Here is a 14,260-nt window from a genome sequence, read left to right on the forward strand (position 1 = left end):
CAATTTGAAACCTTTTCGGGCCGTTTGTCTCTTCAACAATTGAGGAAATTGCGTATTGTTTTTCTTTTTCGTAGTATAGGGACCCCAAATTTGTAGGCTAAGGAATGTTTTTAACATTAACATTTGTGTCTGGCCTCAAAATGTGAGGAAACAAGTCACATCCTTTCAGTTTCTTTACTTTCGTACAGGTCTTCATTCTTTCTGTGACTGAACTCCCGATATTCCGTCTTTAATGGGCCCCAAATTTTTCTTATATTTTTTTTTCCTTTCTCTCTAATTCTTCTATTGTCCGACTCGTTGGCCGAATGGTCAGCGTACTGGCCTTCGGTTCAGAGGGTCTTGGGTTCGATTCCCGGCCGGGTCGGGGATTTTAACCTTCATTGGTTAATTCCAATGGCCCGGGGGCTGGGTGTTTGTGCTGTCCCCAACATCCCTGCAACTCACACACCACACATAACACTATCCTCCACCACAATAACACGCAGTTACCTACAAATGGCAGATGCCGCCCACCCTCATCGGAGGGTCTGCCCTACAAGGGCTGCACTCGGCTAGAAATAGCCACACGAAATTTTAAAAAACTTCTATTTCCCTTGTTTTCGTGGAGAACATAAACTCTGTAGCTTAGTGATATTCTTATTTAATTACCATGTTATTACATTTATTTATTTATTTATTTATTTATTTATTTATTTATTTATTTATTTATTTATTTATTTATTTATTTATTTATTTATTTATTTAGCAATCGTCGAAGAATATTTTGCTAAAGATGTACGGACCCCACGTGCAAGTCTGGAAGCAGGCTCATTAATTCCACGAGAAGCGAGTTAAATGTTATTTATCAAATTAGGTTAATGTTATGGGAGGCACACGAACCGTGACTGCCAACAGTTTAATGGAAAATAACGGCTCCAAATAACAGCTACCCTGCAATTAGCGTTAACGCTCTTGTATTCTGCAAAGCGTCATCGTATCAAGGAAAGGGGGCCATGACAGCGATAACCGAAAATAACCGAACTTATCCGAACACAAGGAAGACGTGCGTGCTGGAAGAATAAGAATCGATCTGCATAATCAATTATTCAGGAGCGAGTAACACGAGAGCAGTGCTGCCAACATGAAAACAGAAAAAATAACGTAATCAGTATCACTTATCAGTGTAAGTGGCGCACTTGTGTCTGGTATTCAACAATTGTTATTGATAGCTTGGCCGAACATGCGATATTACTAAACACTGTGCCAGTGAGGGTCAGGGGGAAAGATATTGCACTCGGAGATGTTTAAACAGAAAACATCTCACTCGCAGATTTTTCTGCTACACGGATATGATTCTGGTTTCAGAAGACGAGAAAGCCTCTTACTGCGTGCAGGGATTAGACACTCCAGCGAGATCAAGAGTTCCGATAAATAGAAAGAAAAATGAGTGTATCGGCAAAGGAATGGTTTTGTTTGATACAGCTCTCCATAAGACCCTACCCTGTGCTAACCTTTTCACTTCTACATAACTATTACATCGTACAACGCTCTAATCTGCTCGTCATTTTCATACCGTTCTTACCACCTGCACTTCCCTCAAAAACCACTTGAACAAGTCCTGGGTGTCTTAAGATGTGTTCTATCATTCTGTCTCTTCTTCTCGTTAAATTTAGGCAAATCTATTTCCTCTCACCAATTCGGTTCACTGTCCTCCCACCTCACCTTAAGTATTATTCTGTAACACCACATTTCAACAGCTTGAATTCTCTTTCATTCTGAGATAGTTACTGTCTATGTTTCGCTTTCATACAATGCCACGCTCCAGATGAAAGTATTCAAAACCATCTTTCTAATTCCTACTGTATATCAGTGTTCGAAGTGAGCAAATTTATTGTCTTAAGAAAGACCTTTCTTGCCTGTGCTACTCTCCATGTTATGTCCCCTTTAATTCTGCCATCATTAGTTATTTTACTACCTAAGTAACAACATTCCTTTAAGACTTCATTTCGTGATCTAATATTTTCTGCATCATCTGAATTCGTTCGACTGCACCCTGTTACTTCTGTACTTGCTCTCTGTCCATGCCATTCAGCAATTTCTCTAGCTCTTTTTTCAGACTCAGGAATTTTGAGAAACTGATCAAGTGGCTATGCGGTTTGCCTTACACATCTATCAGCTAGTATTCGGGACATACTGGGTTCGAACTGTCGGCAGCCCTGAAGGTGATTTTCCCATTTTCACACCAGGCAAATGTACCTTAATTAAGGCCTCGGTCGCTTCCTTCCAACTCCTAGCCTTGTTTGTTTATCCCGTCGTGACAATAAGACTTATGTGTGTCGGTGCGCCATAAACTAGAACTGTTTCTGAACTGTGCGAAAATAAAAGTCAGGTTAGAACTCGTAAATATACACTGTATAATTCTTTATTTAGGAAACTGACCGTCAACGGGTTTGCCATAAGACACAATATTGCAGATAGTTCATGTGTTGGAATATAAATGGTTCCTTGTTACGGAACTTGTAGTATTTGCTTCACATCCGAAATATAGAGCGTTGTAGCGCTCCTTTGCTAACCAGCGATTAGGCATCCCACTTATAGTTAGTGCATGGGGAACACTTGTACGTAGAATATATGGGGCGGGGGTACGCGTATCCCTTAAACTTCATACCAGAAACACATCTTCGCAGTTTTGAAATCTCTGCAAAGCAAAGTACTAAGACTGGAAGAAAGAATACGTTGTTAAGAACATTGGTGTTGTATGTTGACTATCTCCGATCACTGAATTCATGATCGCTGGGACGCCATTCATTTCCTTGAAGTTGGATGTGTTTGTCGTAAATTAGTGCATTTTTTAGATCCATTACAAAGACACTTTTTAATACTATTCAGTTCAGTTAAGTTACTGAGCACCTCAATATAAACGTGTGTTGCGATACAAGCTGACATGTCCATAAACGAAGTCCTCGAAGGAGATACAATTATGTTCCCTGTACATTACGCTTGTACACACGTGGTCTTTGGTAGCGAAGCTGTTAGTATTTGTGCCTGTGTATTAATTTTGAAGATATAGGGAATAGGGAACTATTTTACATCCTCCCAGGCAGCGAAAAAGTGAAATGTAACTGAAGATGTCAGAAGCTTAGGAAACGATGAAGGAACAGCGTGAGTGTCGTCTGAAATGACAGACTGACAATTTGGAACTTGTAAGCAGACCGGCAATAAGTTACATTCTAGAACACGTTCATATTTGCTTTTCTATTCATTGTATTGTTAATATGTACATTCTGAGCTGCGGATGTTTTCTCGAGTTCTCAAAATTGTTTTAGAAGAAAGAGTTCTGTATATATGTATCCTGCGAAGTTTCAATGTATCACTACGGAAGTTATAACACAACCCGCGTCAGCTGGTACAAGAATTTCTGATTAAAACACCTGTCAGAGTTAGCAGGTGAAAACATTCTACAAAAACAGGAAGCTCTGTCACAATTGTAGGTCTATTCAGAAAAGTAGTGGGTTTATATTCTACAAGTTCTGATTTGTCCTCTGTGTCCTGATTAACTGAAGGATAAAAGGCGAAATTTACTTGGAGACCTACTTGAATACTGACGTCCAAGAAGCCTTTCAAAGGGAAATACTGTTCGCTTCTTTCTGTTAACATAATACACACAGCCTACAGCTACATAACACTGCGCGGGATACAATTACAAATCAAATTCAGCAAAGTGAAATCTTCGTCTGGGTATCCAAGAGGCTAATTTTTTAAATATGAAGTTAATTGATGTATAATCCAAAATTTTATGCTGAATGGCCTTGTATAAGCGTTCCTTCACTAGGAGCAAAATGATATGTTGGAATTTTACATTCAGTCAGCACTATACGTAAAGTCCAAATTACCATGAGTGGGCGATAACACTCAGCAGCTTAAACCAATGCTTTACAGATAATAATAATAATAATAATAATAATAATAATAATAATAATAATAATAATAATAATAATAATAATAATGTATTTTCGCGTTACTAGCTACGTTTATTGTTTTTCGGACACGCTGAGATTCCGGAATTTTGCTCCAAAGGGGCTCCTTTAGGGGCCGGTAAATCTACCAGCACCAGGGTGAATATTTCATTATCATTAAATGCCTCCGCTAACTTAGATTTTAACCATCGGGGCTGCCCACTCGGGCATTTTTCTTCTTCTTTTTTCTGCGTAAGGTGCGCATTTATATTGCTTTATGTATCGCCCACTCAATGCAAATTAGGACGTTATAATCTTTGACTGCTTAAAGCACAAATAATTATTTTACAAATTTTAGATTTTACATTTTATGGTCATAATTCCCCTGTGAATTGTCACGTAATTAGATAATGTTCACGAAGTTCAAAATTGGCTTTAATATTCCTGTCCCTTTATCCCCTAGCACGCTTCTGTTGTATCCCTGTTCTTTGTGCAAATTCTCTTATAGAATCATATTTCAAGTTATGGTTTCCTAACACGCAGTCACAAAAATATAATTTATTGTAATCTATAGATTAATGTCCCATACACATCATTTTATATATTATTTATACTGTTTATTAAAAGTTGTTTTAATTTTCCAGATGAATATACAATTAGTTATTTTTATTTATGAAAATGTCAATACAAATCTCACAAAGAAGTGCTGTAAAATGTATCTACCAAAACAGAATATTGTAAACACATACCTCTTTTCTGTTATCCAGATGATTCTCCACGTGGTTGATGTTGCGCTTGTCATTCAGAAAAGTAATTCACAATAACACATATTTCATGGCGTGTGCAATGAATAAAAATATACAAAACACTCATATAAATTGTGCATCAGAATATCAAGAAAGGCAACTGGCATGTGTGCATCAATGTGACTTCTAAAAATACATATAAAAAGACACGATACATAAAACATGCAGATATGTAAACCAAACAAACACGCTATATTCTAGACACGTGAAGTGTTTACGACTTTGTTTTGTTTATGGCGCTCGGCGAGAGAACGCAGTGGGCTTTGGAGAACAGTTGAGCGTAAAACAATGGAAACACTGCAAGCGCTCTTTCATTTCCTGAACGCTACCGACAAATGTGTTTCGGTGCGAAGTCTTCCCGGTGAGAGCATACCGTGCCTTCTGCGATAGAGTGCAGCGTTATTAGCAGCCCAGTGGACAGAAATGTAGTTATTTGTTACTGGTGGTGATTGCTTTAAGTGGAGGCAAATCATGCATTAAGACTAATGAGAGAAAAGAAAAGGTAAGAGTTCCAAGACCTCGCAAATCTGGTTGGAGGAGAACGAGGGTTGACCAAGGGAGGTCGGCTAGGGTGTGGGCAGAAGGAAGAGAAGCAACATTCAGCTCCTTGAGTGTCTCTGAGCTCTCCTTTTAGCCACTCCGTATGGCGGACAGATGGCCTCACATGTCTTCAGCGCGAAGAAATTGAAATACCCCGTGATGGCCCCTGGGAGGCCATGTTATAAGATGAATGAAAGAAGCAGAATGCATCCGGGGCTATGGGCTATGGAGTGGGCTATGGAGTTCGTCCTTTCTACATTAAGTGTCAAGGTGACCTTACTACGGACACAGTAACCAAAGCCTTGTCTATCACAGAAGGTAACAGTGTCAAGATGACGTCACTACTGACACAGTAAGCAAAGCCTTCGGTATCACACAAGGTAACAGTGTCAAGATGACGTCACTACTGACACAGTAAGCAAAGCCTTCTCTATCACAGAAGGTGACAGTGTCAAGATGACGTCGCTACTGACACAGTAAGCAAAGCCTTCTCTATCACAGAAGGTGACAGTGTCAAGATGACGTCACTACTGACACAGTAAGCAAAGCCTTCTCTATCACACAAGGTGACAGTGTCAAGATGACGTTACTACTGACACAGTAAGCAAAGCCTTTTGTATCACACAAGGTAACAGTGTCAAGATGACGTCACTACTGACACAGTAAGCAAAGCCTTCTCTATCACAGAAGGTGACAGTGTCGAGATGACGTCGCTACTGACACAGTAAGCAAAGCCTTCTGTATCACAGAAGGTAACAGTGTCAAGATGACGTCGCTACTGACACAGTAAGCAAAGCCTTCTGTATCACAGAAGGTGACAGTGTCAAGATGACGTCGCTACTGACACAGTAAGCAAAGCCTTCTGTATCACAGAAGGTAACAGTGTCAAGATGACGTCGCTACTGACACAGTAAGCAAAGCCTTCTGTATCACAGAAGGTGACAGTGTCAAGATGACGTCGCTACTGACACAGTAAGCAAAGCCTTCTGTATCACAGAAGGTGACAGTGTCAAGATGACGTCGCTACTGACACAGTAAGCAAAGCCTTCTCTATCACAGAAGGTGACAGTGTCAAGATGACGTCACTACTGACACAGTAAGCAAAGCCTTCTCTATCACACAAGGTAACAGTGTCAAGATGACGTCGCTACTGACACAGTAAGCAAAGCCTTCTGTATCACACAAGATAACAGTGTCAAGATGACGTCACTACTGACACAGTAACCAAAGCCTCCTCTATCACAGAAGGTGACAGTGTCAAGATGACGTCACTACTGACACAGTAAGCAAAGCCTCCTCTATCACAGAAGGTAACAGTGTCAAGATGACGTCGCTACTGACACAGTAAGCAAAGCCTTCTGTATCACACAAGATAACAGTGTCAAGATGACGTCGCTACTGACACAGTGACCAAAGCCTCCTCTATCACAGAAGGTAACAGAGTCAAGATGACGTCGCTACTGACACAGTAACCAAAGCCCCCTGCGTCCACCCCCGCCAGCGTTCTCCACTACAGACACACACTATTCTACCGACACCGGTACCATACAATACCTGCTGTGCACAGACGAGAGTCTTCGTCGTAGCCGTCAGCGCAGTCTGGTGCTCCGTCACACAAGTACTGGATGGATATGCAGAGGCCGTCACCGGGACACTTGAAGGGCTCGTACGGATGGCAGGTGTCACCTGGAACAAGACATTATTTTAATGAACGACATTCACCGTATACCGATCGTGGAACTTCGCCATTCAGACTGGAGAAACGATGCATAGAAGTGCATAATTTGGTAAATTAATATTTAATTTTTAAAACCGCATTATACTAGAATTAACTTTCAACTTATCAGGTTGCGCTCAGAATATACAGTACATATCAAAGGGGTTTTAGAACAGAACAAAAATGGCGAATAGGACGTTTAGTAAAGTCACAGGAGGTTACAGACTGAACGCTGAAGGGCATAATAATCTACAATGAATATGCGTATACTGAAATATCTTCCGGCATCTACACTGTTGGTAGGAGCCCAAAAACAATGCAGGGTTTCTTGGACAAAGTCTGGGTATCTGAGCTTAACAGCCAACAGCATTTGCAAGAAGACCAGGAGTCAAAAACTGCTAGGTTTAAGTTTCCAGAAGGGGAATAAAGAAAGGGTGGCAGAGTCAGTCCTTGAGATAAGTGTATGCAAATGCCCCCGGTACACGGAAAAAGCGAAGATCTTGCTGGAATAATGAAGTCAGGGCAGCATTTAAACGGAAAGGAAAACATATCCAAACGACAACTGATGCAGGTTGTACGTAAATGAAGGGAGCAGAGCGAAGTAGATCATAGTAAAATCCAAGAAGAATCATGGAGACATTGCAGTTATAACCTGGAAAGGCTTCGTCGAACTACTGGGAACCTTTCTGGAGAGTAATAAAGAATCTTAGAAGGCAGGGAAAAGGAAAAAGGAAAAGTGTTTTGGATAAATCAAGTAAAGTCATAGTAGATATCAGGGAATGACTGGACAGGTCGAGGGAACATTGTGAAATTCTTCTCATCGAAAGAACATATTCCTCCTGAAGTCGTGAACATCCGGACTTGAGGGGAGGAGGACAATGATGGCTGTGAACTTACGCTGGGGAGGATGGTAAATAAACTCCATTGTCATAATGTAGAAGGTTTAGATTTATTTATTTATTTATTTATTTATTTATTTATTTATTTATTTATTTATTTATTTATTTATTTATTTATTTATTTATTTATTTAATTTAATAAATGTGCCACCAACAGAGACACGCCCAAATTATAGGTGGCTATTATAAATTATTTGACACACAAATACCAAAAAGAAGAAAATATGAAAATGCTGTGTAAATGAGATGATAATGCTCTGTATGAAATGGATGAAACAATATCCCATATACAGAAGCCCGTCAATATATCAAACAAAGAAATTGTAAGCAAATCATGTGAATATTATACATACAAAAAAATCACTTCGACGACTACAAGTCTTTTAATATATTTACATTCCTGTATGTGTCAAGCAACGTCAAGATCTATATGATACGTATTAGTTAAGTTATTGTATGTTTCACACGTATTGATAAAGGGAGAGTTCTTAAAATATACGGTTCTGGAGACTGGAGGTATAAACAATTGCCGAAATCTTAAAATTCCTTTTCTAACATTAAATCATAACTCGTGAAGCAAACTATTATCGTCAATTAATGCATTAACCATCTTATAGAGATAAATTTGTTGAGCTATTACACGCCTGCTGGCTACCATACATGTTTAAATTAATTCAACCAAAATTCGTATGAAACATAATTTCTAAAATCATTTCTAACTTGATTTCGATAAGATTTATAACATGGATACCAAGTTATACATGAATACTCAAGTTTTTATAGGACAATAATTTGAACAATAAGGTGAGCGCATACGTAGATCTGGAATGGTGAGTTCCACTGTTGCGCCAGAGTCGAGGAGGTGTCGATCTTCTAGATGGTGCAACCAGACCAGGTCGTGTTCTACGGCCTTCTGTGAACCATTCTGCACACACCCGTTGTATTGCCGACACGCTTTGTCCAACACGAGGAGCAATTTCTCGTATGCCAATAATGCGCCCTCCTTCAAACTGACTCATTTGACGCTATGGTTCTTGCATACGTCTGCGAGGCATCGTGCACATCTGCTCAAGTCACAGTGATCCATTACCTTCGTTTTATAGCGACAACGAGAGCCGTAGGCACATTTTACCAGTCGGTGGTGGTGCGCGGAGAAATCGATGTGGATCTTGAACCTGAGGGCCGACATTGTTCAAATGCTAACCATTTCTTCAGAACAAACCAATGCACATCTCCTGTGAATATGAAATTTCTATCTCCAGCCTTTCAAGGTGTTGTGGTTTTTATAAACATGAGTGTATATTACTGAACGCTACAGATCTATGGTTGTTGAAATATCTTATTCATTCATTGAGATAAGTTACATGTTTACAACCACCCCGATTTCATGTTTGCAATTACACCCATCAGCAAAGTGTGTGGGGGAAATGTAAAGAAACCATAACTTATATAATGTGAGGTTATGGCAAATCTTTGAAACTTAGGAACAGAAATAATAATTAGAGTACACAAGTCATAGAAACTATTCTTTTTAACAAAAATGTTTGTTAAATGTTTGCTTATACAGACAAAAAGAAGATGAAGGGAACTTGTTTCACAATTTTTTTACACATATTCACAAAGTAGCTGTTCACGAACAAACAGTTGCTGACATTTGGTGCCAAAATGCTCTGATATTTTAACCAACATGATCATCCTCATATTCCCATAATCCAAGTATTTCTATCAAAAGTCTTACATTTTCCATTGCTTTTATTTACATTTACTCTCTGTTTACAATTACCCTGATCTATCCTAATACAGTAAAACGTGCTCAAAGCGGAAACTCGTCCACTACGGAATATTTTCTCAGTTCCGGCGAAGATTACGGCGTTATAATGTTCTTTCTTTTGTATAATGCGGAATTTCCTGAACGCCGAAACGGAAACGAAATATGAAAGAATTCTTTAAAGTCTACTTGTACAATGCGGAAAATAATACGAACTGATGAAAACCTACGTAAAATACTTGTGCACTTCTGGTGGTGGTTTGTACAAACAACTTCATTCGAAATTATGAACAACTTACGACACACTAGATTTTCGTATCAGCTACAGCCCTTCTAGCAGTGGGGAAGGTTGAGAAAGAGGAAGCGACGGAAGTAGAAGGAGATGAGCAAGAAGATGGAGATCAAAACAAGATTCGAACCCACGAACAGTCCCACAGCGCTTTTGTGACGTAAAGCAATTTTCCATTACATCTAACTCTTCCACTCTTCTTGAACTAATGTACTGAGCTCTGGACTGCATTAAGAAATATACGATTAGAAACAAGGTTTTTGTTTGATCTGTGGGAGAAAGCTTAATGTTGTGAAGTACTGTATAGAGTGTTGTGATGGAGCATGTTCTGAAGCAGTATAGTGTAACCTACCGTTGTGAGAGTGTATCACTCTGCAAGTGACACATCAGTGCACTACAGTTCTATGTGTAATCAGTTTGAATAACCGAGCGTAATTAATTGGCAGATACAGCTAAGTTGTAACTAACATTTAAAATTACTGTTTTAAGGCAAAAAATTCCGATGTTTTGTGTAATGTGGAAAACTGTCTAACTCGGAGAAATATTTTGGCCCCTTCCGATTCCGCTTTGAGCAAGTTTTACCACCTGAGGGTGGTTTCAAGAGTTCGCATAGAAAAAATATAATCTATCTCAAATAGTTGCTGAGGAAATTGCACGCGAATATCATAAAACTGAAATTTGTTATATTAAGAGAAACTCCATTTTAGATGAACTAATTACATTAGGATTGTTGAAATGTATAATAACTCAAAAACATTCTACATATATGTGTGGTGAAAATTTCATTAGTGCACTGTGAATGGGAGCCCAGCTGTATAATTATGAAGTCTGTCCGAGGGTGATTGCAAAATGATACCAATTACCTGCCTTCTGCCCTTTTTCTTTATATTCAGTCATAAACAATTTCTCTATAATTATTAAACAGGTAGAGAAAGCTAGCCTCCAAATTTGTTTCGAGAAAACATAGCAGTAACCAACATCCGAGCAGCACCTCAACACCTAACAACAGAGTTCGGTAAAATAGAAAATAAGTGGACAGTTTCCTATAACTTGGTGGGCCAGTGAAGATGAAAACTAGTGAGAAAGCTAACAGCAGCAGGCGAGAGAATATGTAGGAAGCGTGTCTGATACGAGAAAAAAGGTAATATTAAGAAAAGCTAAATACAGACACACATGACACAGTGATCAAACCCGAGTGTCTGTGTCTGAGGAGTACGAGCCAAGATCCTTCGCAAAATACCGGGTCCTAAGATGGACAGTATAGACTGCGAGGAAGAGAAGAGCAGCACAGGGATAAGGAACGGCTGATGGCGTCGATAAGAAAACGACGACTGAAATGGTATAGAGATGTGTTCAGGATGGATGCAACGCGATGTGTAGGTCAACAGACCTAACGTCTTGGATAAATGGTTCAAGAATGTAAGGAAGGACCTCAAGAGCATGGGACTGAATGAGGACGACATCTCTGGTCGATCAAAATACAGACCAGTGAACAACAACTTTAACAGGCGGCCAGAGGAAGAATGCAGCGCTCTTGGGCTGCGAGAGGGGCTTCCAGAAATTAGTTATATTTGCTTGACGTGGTCTCTAATAGCCTTAAGCGAGGAAAAACTAAACAAGGATTGTAGCACATCATTCTAAACAATTCTGTATTAGAATTCGTTCATTTCATTTATCGAATTTATTTTCTTTAATATCGATTTGAAAGTGATCAAAATCGATATGAAATTGTTTCACCTCTACTTGCAGTTGCTTGTTATCAATTTAAATCTTAAAATTTGTAGTGGTGTTAAACTTCTTGTGAGGCCTGTAGTTCTAGTTGGTTTCCCATAACAGTCGCAAAGAGAACTTACGGACAAATTTACTTCAACACTGGTTAGAGAAACAGTTTTTATTGAAGTGTGCGTGTTATAAGTAAGACATTACAACATTTTGTTGACCTTGGAGGCCATTTCCGTTCTGTGTCGCCATCTGTTCTACAAATTAGGGCACTACTAAGCCCTTTCGTTCAAAACACAGTGTCGCCTTCGCTCGTGACTGCGTGGGGAGAAAGAAAAAGTCAGGCCAGTTCCCACCCCTTGTGCCTCATGAATGTGTAAGTTAGCATGTCTCGTGTAACACGCGCGGCTCGTACTAGCAGTCCTGTTTACCAACTGCGAGTGAGTAAAGGCTCTCCTCTTCTTGACGACGGTTTCCCTAGCTGAGGCTGGCTGACATTGATTCTATATATTTATGCAAAGCAGCTCATTTCCATTTTTTCCTGATCGACCTCCCGTGGTGTCGAAGTGTGCGTGTTGTAAAAGAAACATGACAGCATCAAATAGCTTAATATGATAATAGTGGAAACTCCTGCGAGCTTAGCCTACAAGGAATACAAAGCCTGTTCACTCGCAGTGCTCTCTTCAGAAGCAGTGTCCGCCTGGCAGTGCGCGTCTTGACCGCTGCAGCATTAGTATACCACCTCACATCAGCACTCAGTAGCATTGCTAACGGGAGTTAAAACCAGCACAAATTGACCTCTACACTATACTTCCTGTATATTACATACATTACTGAGCAGAATGAAGTTGAAAATATTAAATGTTCACCTTTTACCCCTAAGAGTTCAATTCAGCTGTGGATTTTCATTTCAGATAACACATATAACTGCCGAAATATATGTCTGGCATTTAAAAGGATATAAGGTCTGCATTAGATATTTTTACTACCGCACCGTAGGTTTTCAGTGAAAAGGAACGACTTTAACTATTTTCCTTGATATTTTCTTCTCCAGAAATATTCTCAGCGATACTCATCTGTCATGCCATTAGCGTAGTTAGTGACAGAGATGTGCAGAAACTTCTGCAGTATTATTCTGCTTTGTTCCTCAGGATGATCACTTTTCCCACACTGTAGAATAAGATTTTTAGCAACACGTGGCAACAGTATTTCGGTTAATGTTCGTGCTATTTTTGGACTGCCCAGCGTTACCGATAACATTTCGTTCCTTACTTCCCCCAGTTTCATCAGCAGTAAAACAAAACGTGGCTTTGGATATCTGAGACGTGAGACCACCTCTGTTTTTGAGTTTTATTAACGACGTTAGTGGAGATGGACTCTGGATACTACTAATTTTATCAACACACTCTTGACATGGCATGTAGTCCTCGACAACTCTTACCAAATACCCTCCATTATATGCCATTGCAGCACTCGACGGAGAGGTCACTAAGGTTCCATAACTTATTCTTGGTACAACCTACACAACAGAATAAGGAAATTATTATCATCTGAACAGGAACAATAATAATAAATAACCTAATTTTTGCCGTCTCATGGTCTGCGTATTTACAGCACCATACCTTGTCTGCTTATTGCTTTTATCCATAATTCCCTAGTTGGCTCTTAGCAAGGGAATTTACGGAAACTAGTTAGAGGAACATTATTTCTACATCATTGTTTACAAAACGGAATGCAGCAGTACACCAGCGTAATATGATTGACGTATTTTAACAATGCCTTTTTCCCATTTGGTCAGTGTGTGAATTAAGCCGAAGGTGTCAGGTTCCAATTCATCCTCAATTTACAAGAGTTTACCCTTTCACATCGGATGGTAAAATTATATTCTGCGACGTTTGCAGCAAGAGGTGAGTGAAACTTGTTTTATATTTTCCCATAACGAATGATTATCAATTTAACAAAATCAACACGGTGTTTTTAATAATACATATTATGATATGTTAAACTGCAGCTGCCTAAAAATACTGTAGAGCCTATTTGAGAGTCTGTTTTAGGTAGCTAAAATAACATTTTAGCACCTAAAAATCCGAGGTCTAGTAATCACTATATCAACAAACACCAGTTCCCGAGCCAGAAGAATTAATTAGATGTGATTATAATCACCATCCGGCCGGCAATCGAATTCGGTACCTTCTGAACCGAAGGCCTCAACACTGACCATTCAGCCAAGGATTCGGACAAAATAAAATCACAATTGAGTTTCATTATTTCTACCAGTATTAACATTCAACTTTCGTAGTAAACGTCACCAGTAAGCATACAGTGTGTAGAAATACCGCCAACCGAGGTGTTCATGTGAGGTTGAATTGCAGCGCCTCTAGCGGCAAATATAGCATCCACAGAGCGGACAGCTATGAGTGGCTATTGGGCAGGCTTTGTATTCCTTGTAGGCTAAGCTGCGAGAAACTGGCGACAACGCTTCTGCGTGCCATCTAGCGGTTCGAGAGGCTAACTACTCTTGCTACTGCTGTCAGCTGTGTATGCCAGAAGTGTCTTATTTGTACTTCATATAGTTTTGTGCTTGTTA

At 39.5% G+C, this 14,260-nt stretch overlaps 1 protein-coding gene across 1 annotated transcript in view; it reads right to left on the reverse strand.

The window, feature by feature from the left end:
* LOC136884821 (IDLSRF-like peptide) overlaps positions 1–14,260 on the reverse strand; it is a gene marked incomplete at its 5' end in the record, with an annotated part of 339,427 nt that overhangs the window by 105,565 nt on the left and 219,602 nt on the right. The window contains one exon of the mRNA XM_068230167.1: positions 6,836–6,967. Coding sequence (XP_068086268.1) covers positions 6,836–6,967 — 132 coding nt within the window. The remainder of the gene's footprint in view (positions 1–6,835; positions 6,968–14,260) is intronic.

This window comes from Anabrus simplex, chromosome 13 (assembly GCF_040414725.1).
Source record: "Anabrus simplex isolate iqAnaSimp1 chromosome 13, ASM4041472v1, whole genome shotgun sequence".
NCBI classification, from domain to species: domain Eukaryota; kingdom Metazoa; phylum Arthropoda; class Insecta; order Orthoptera; family Tettigoniidae; genus Anabrus; species Anabrus simplex.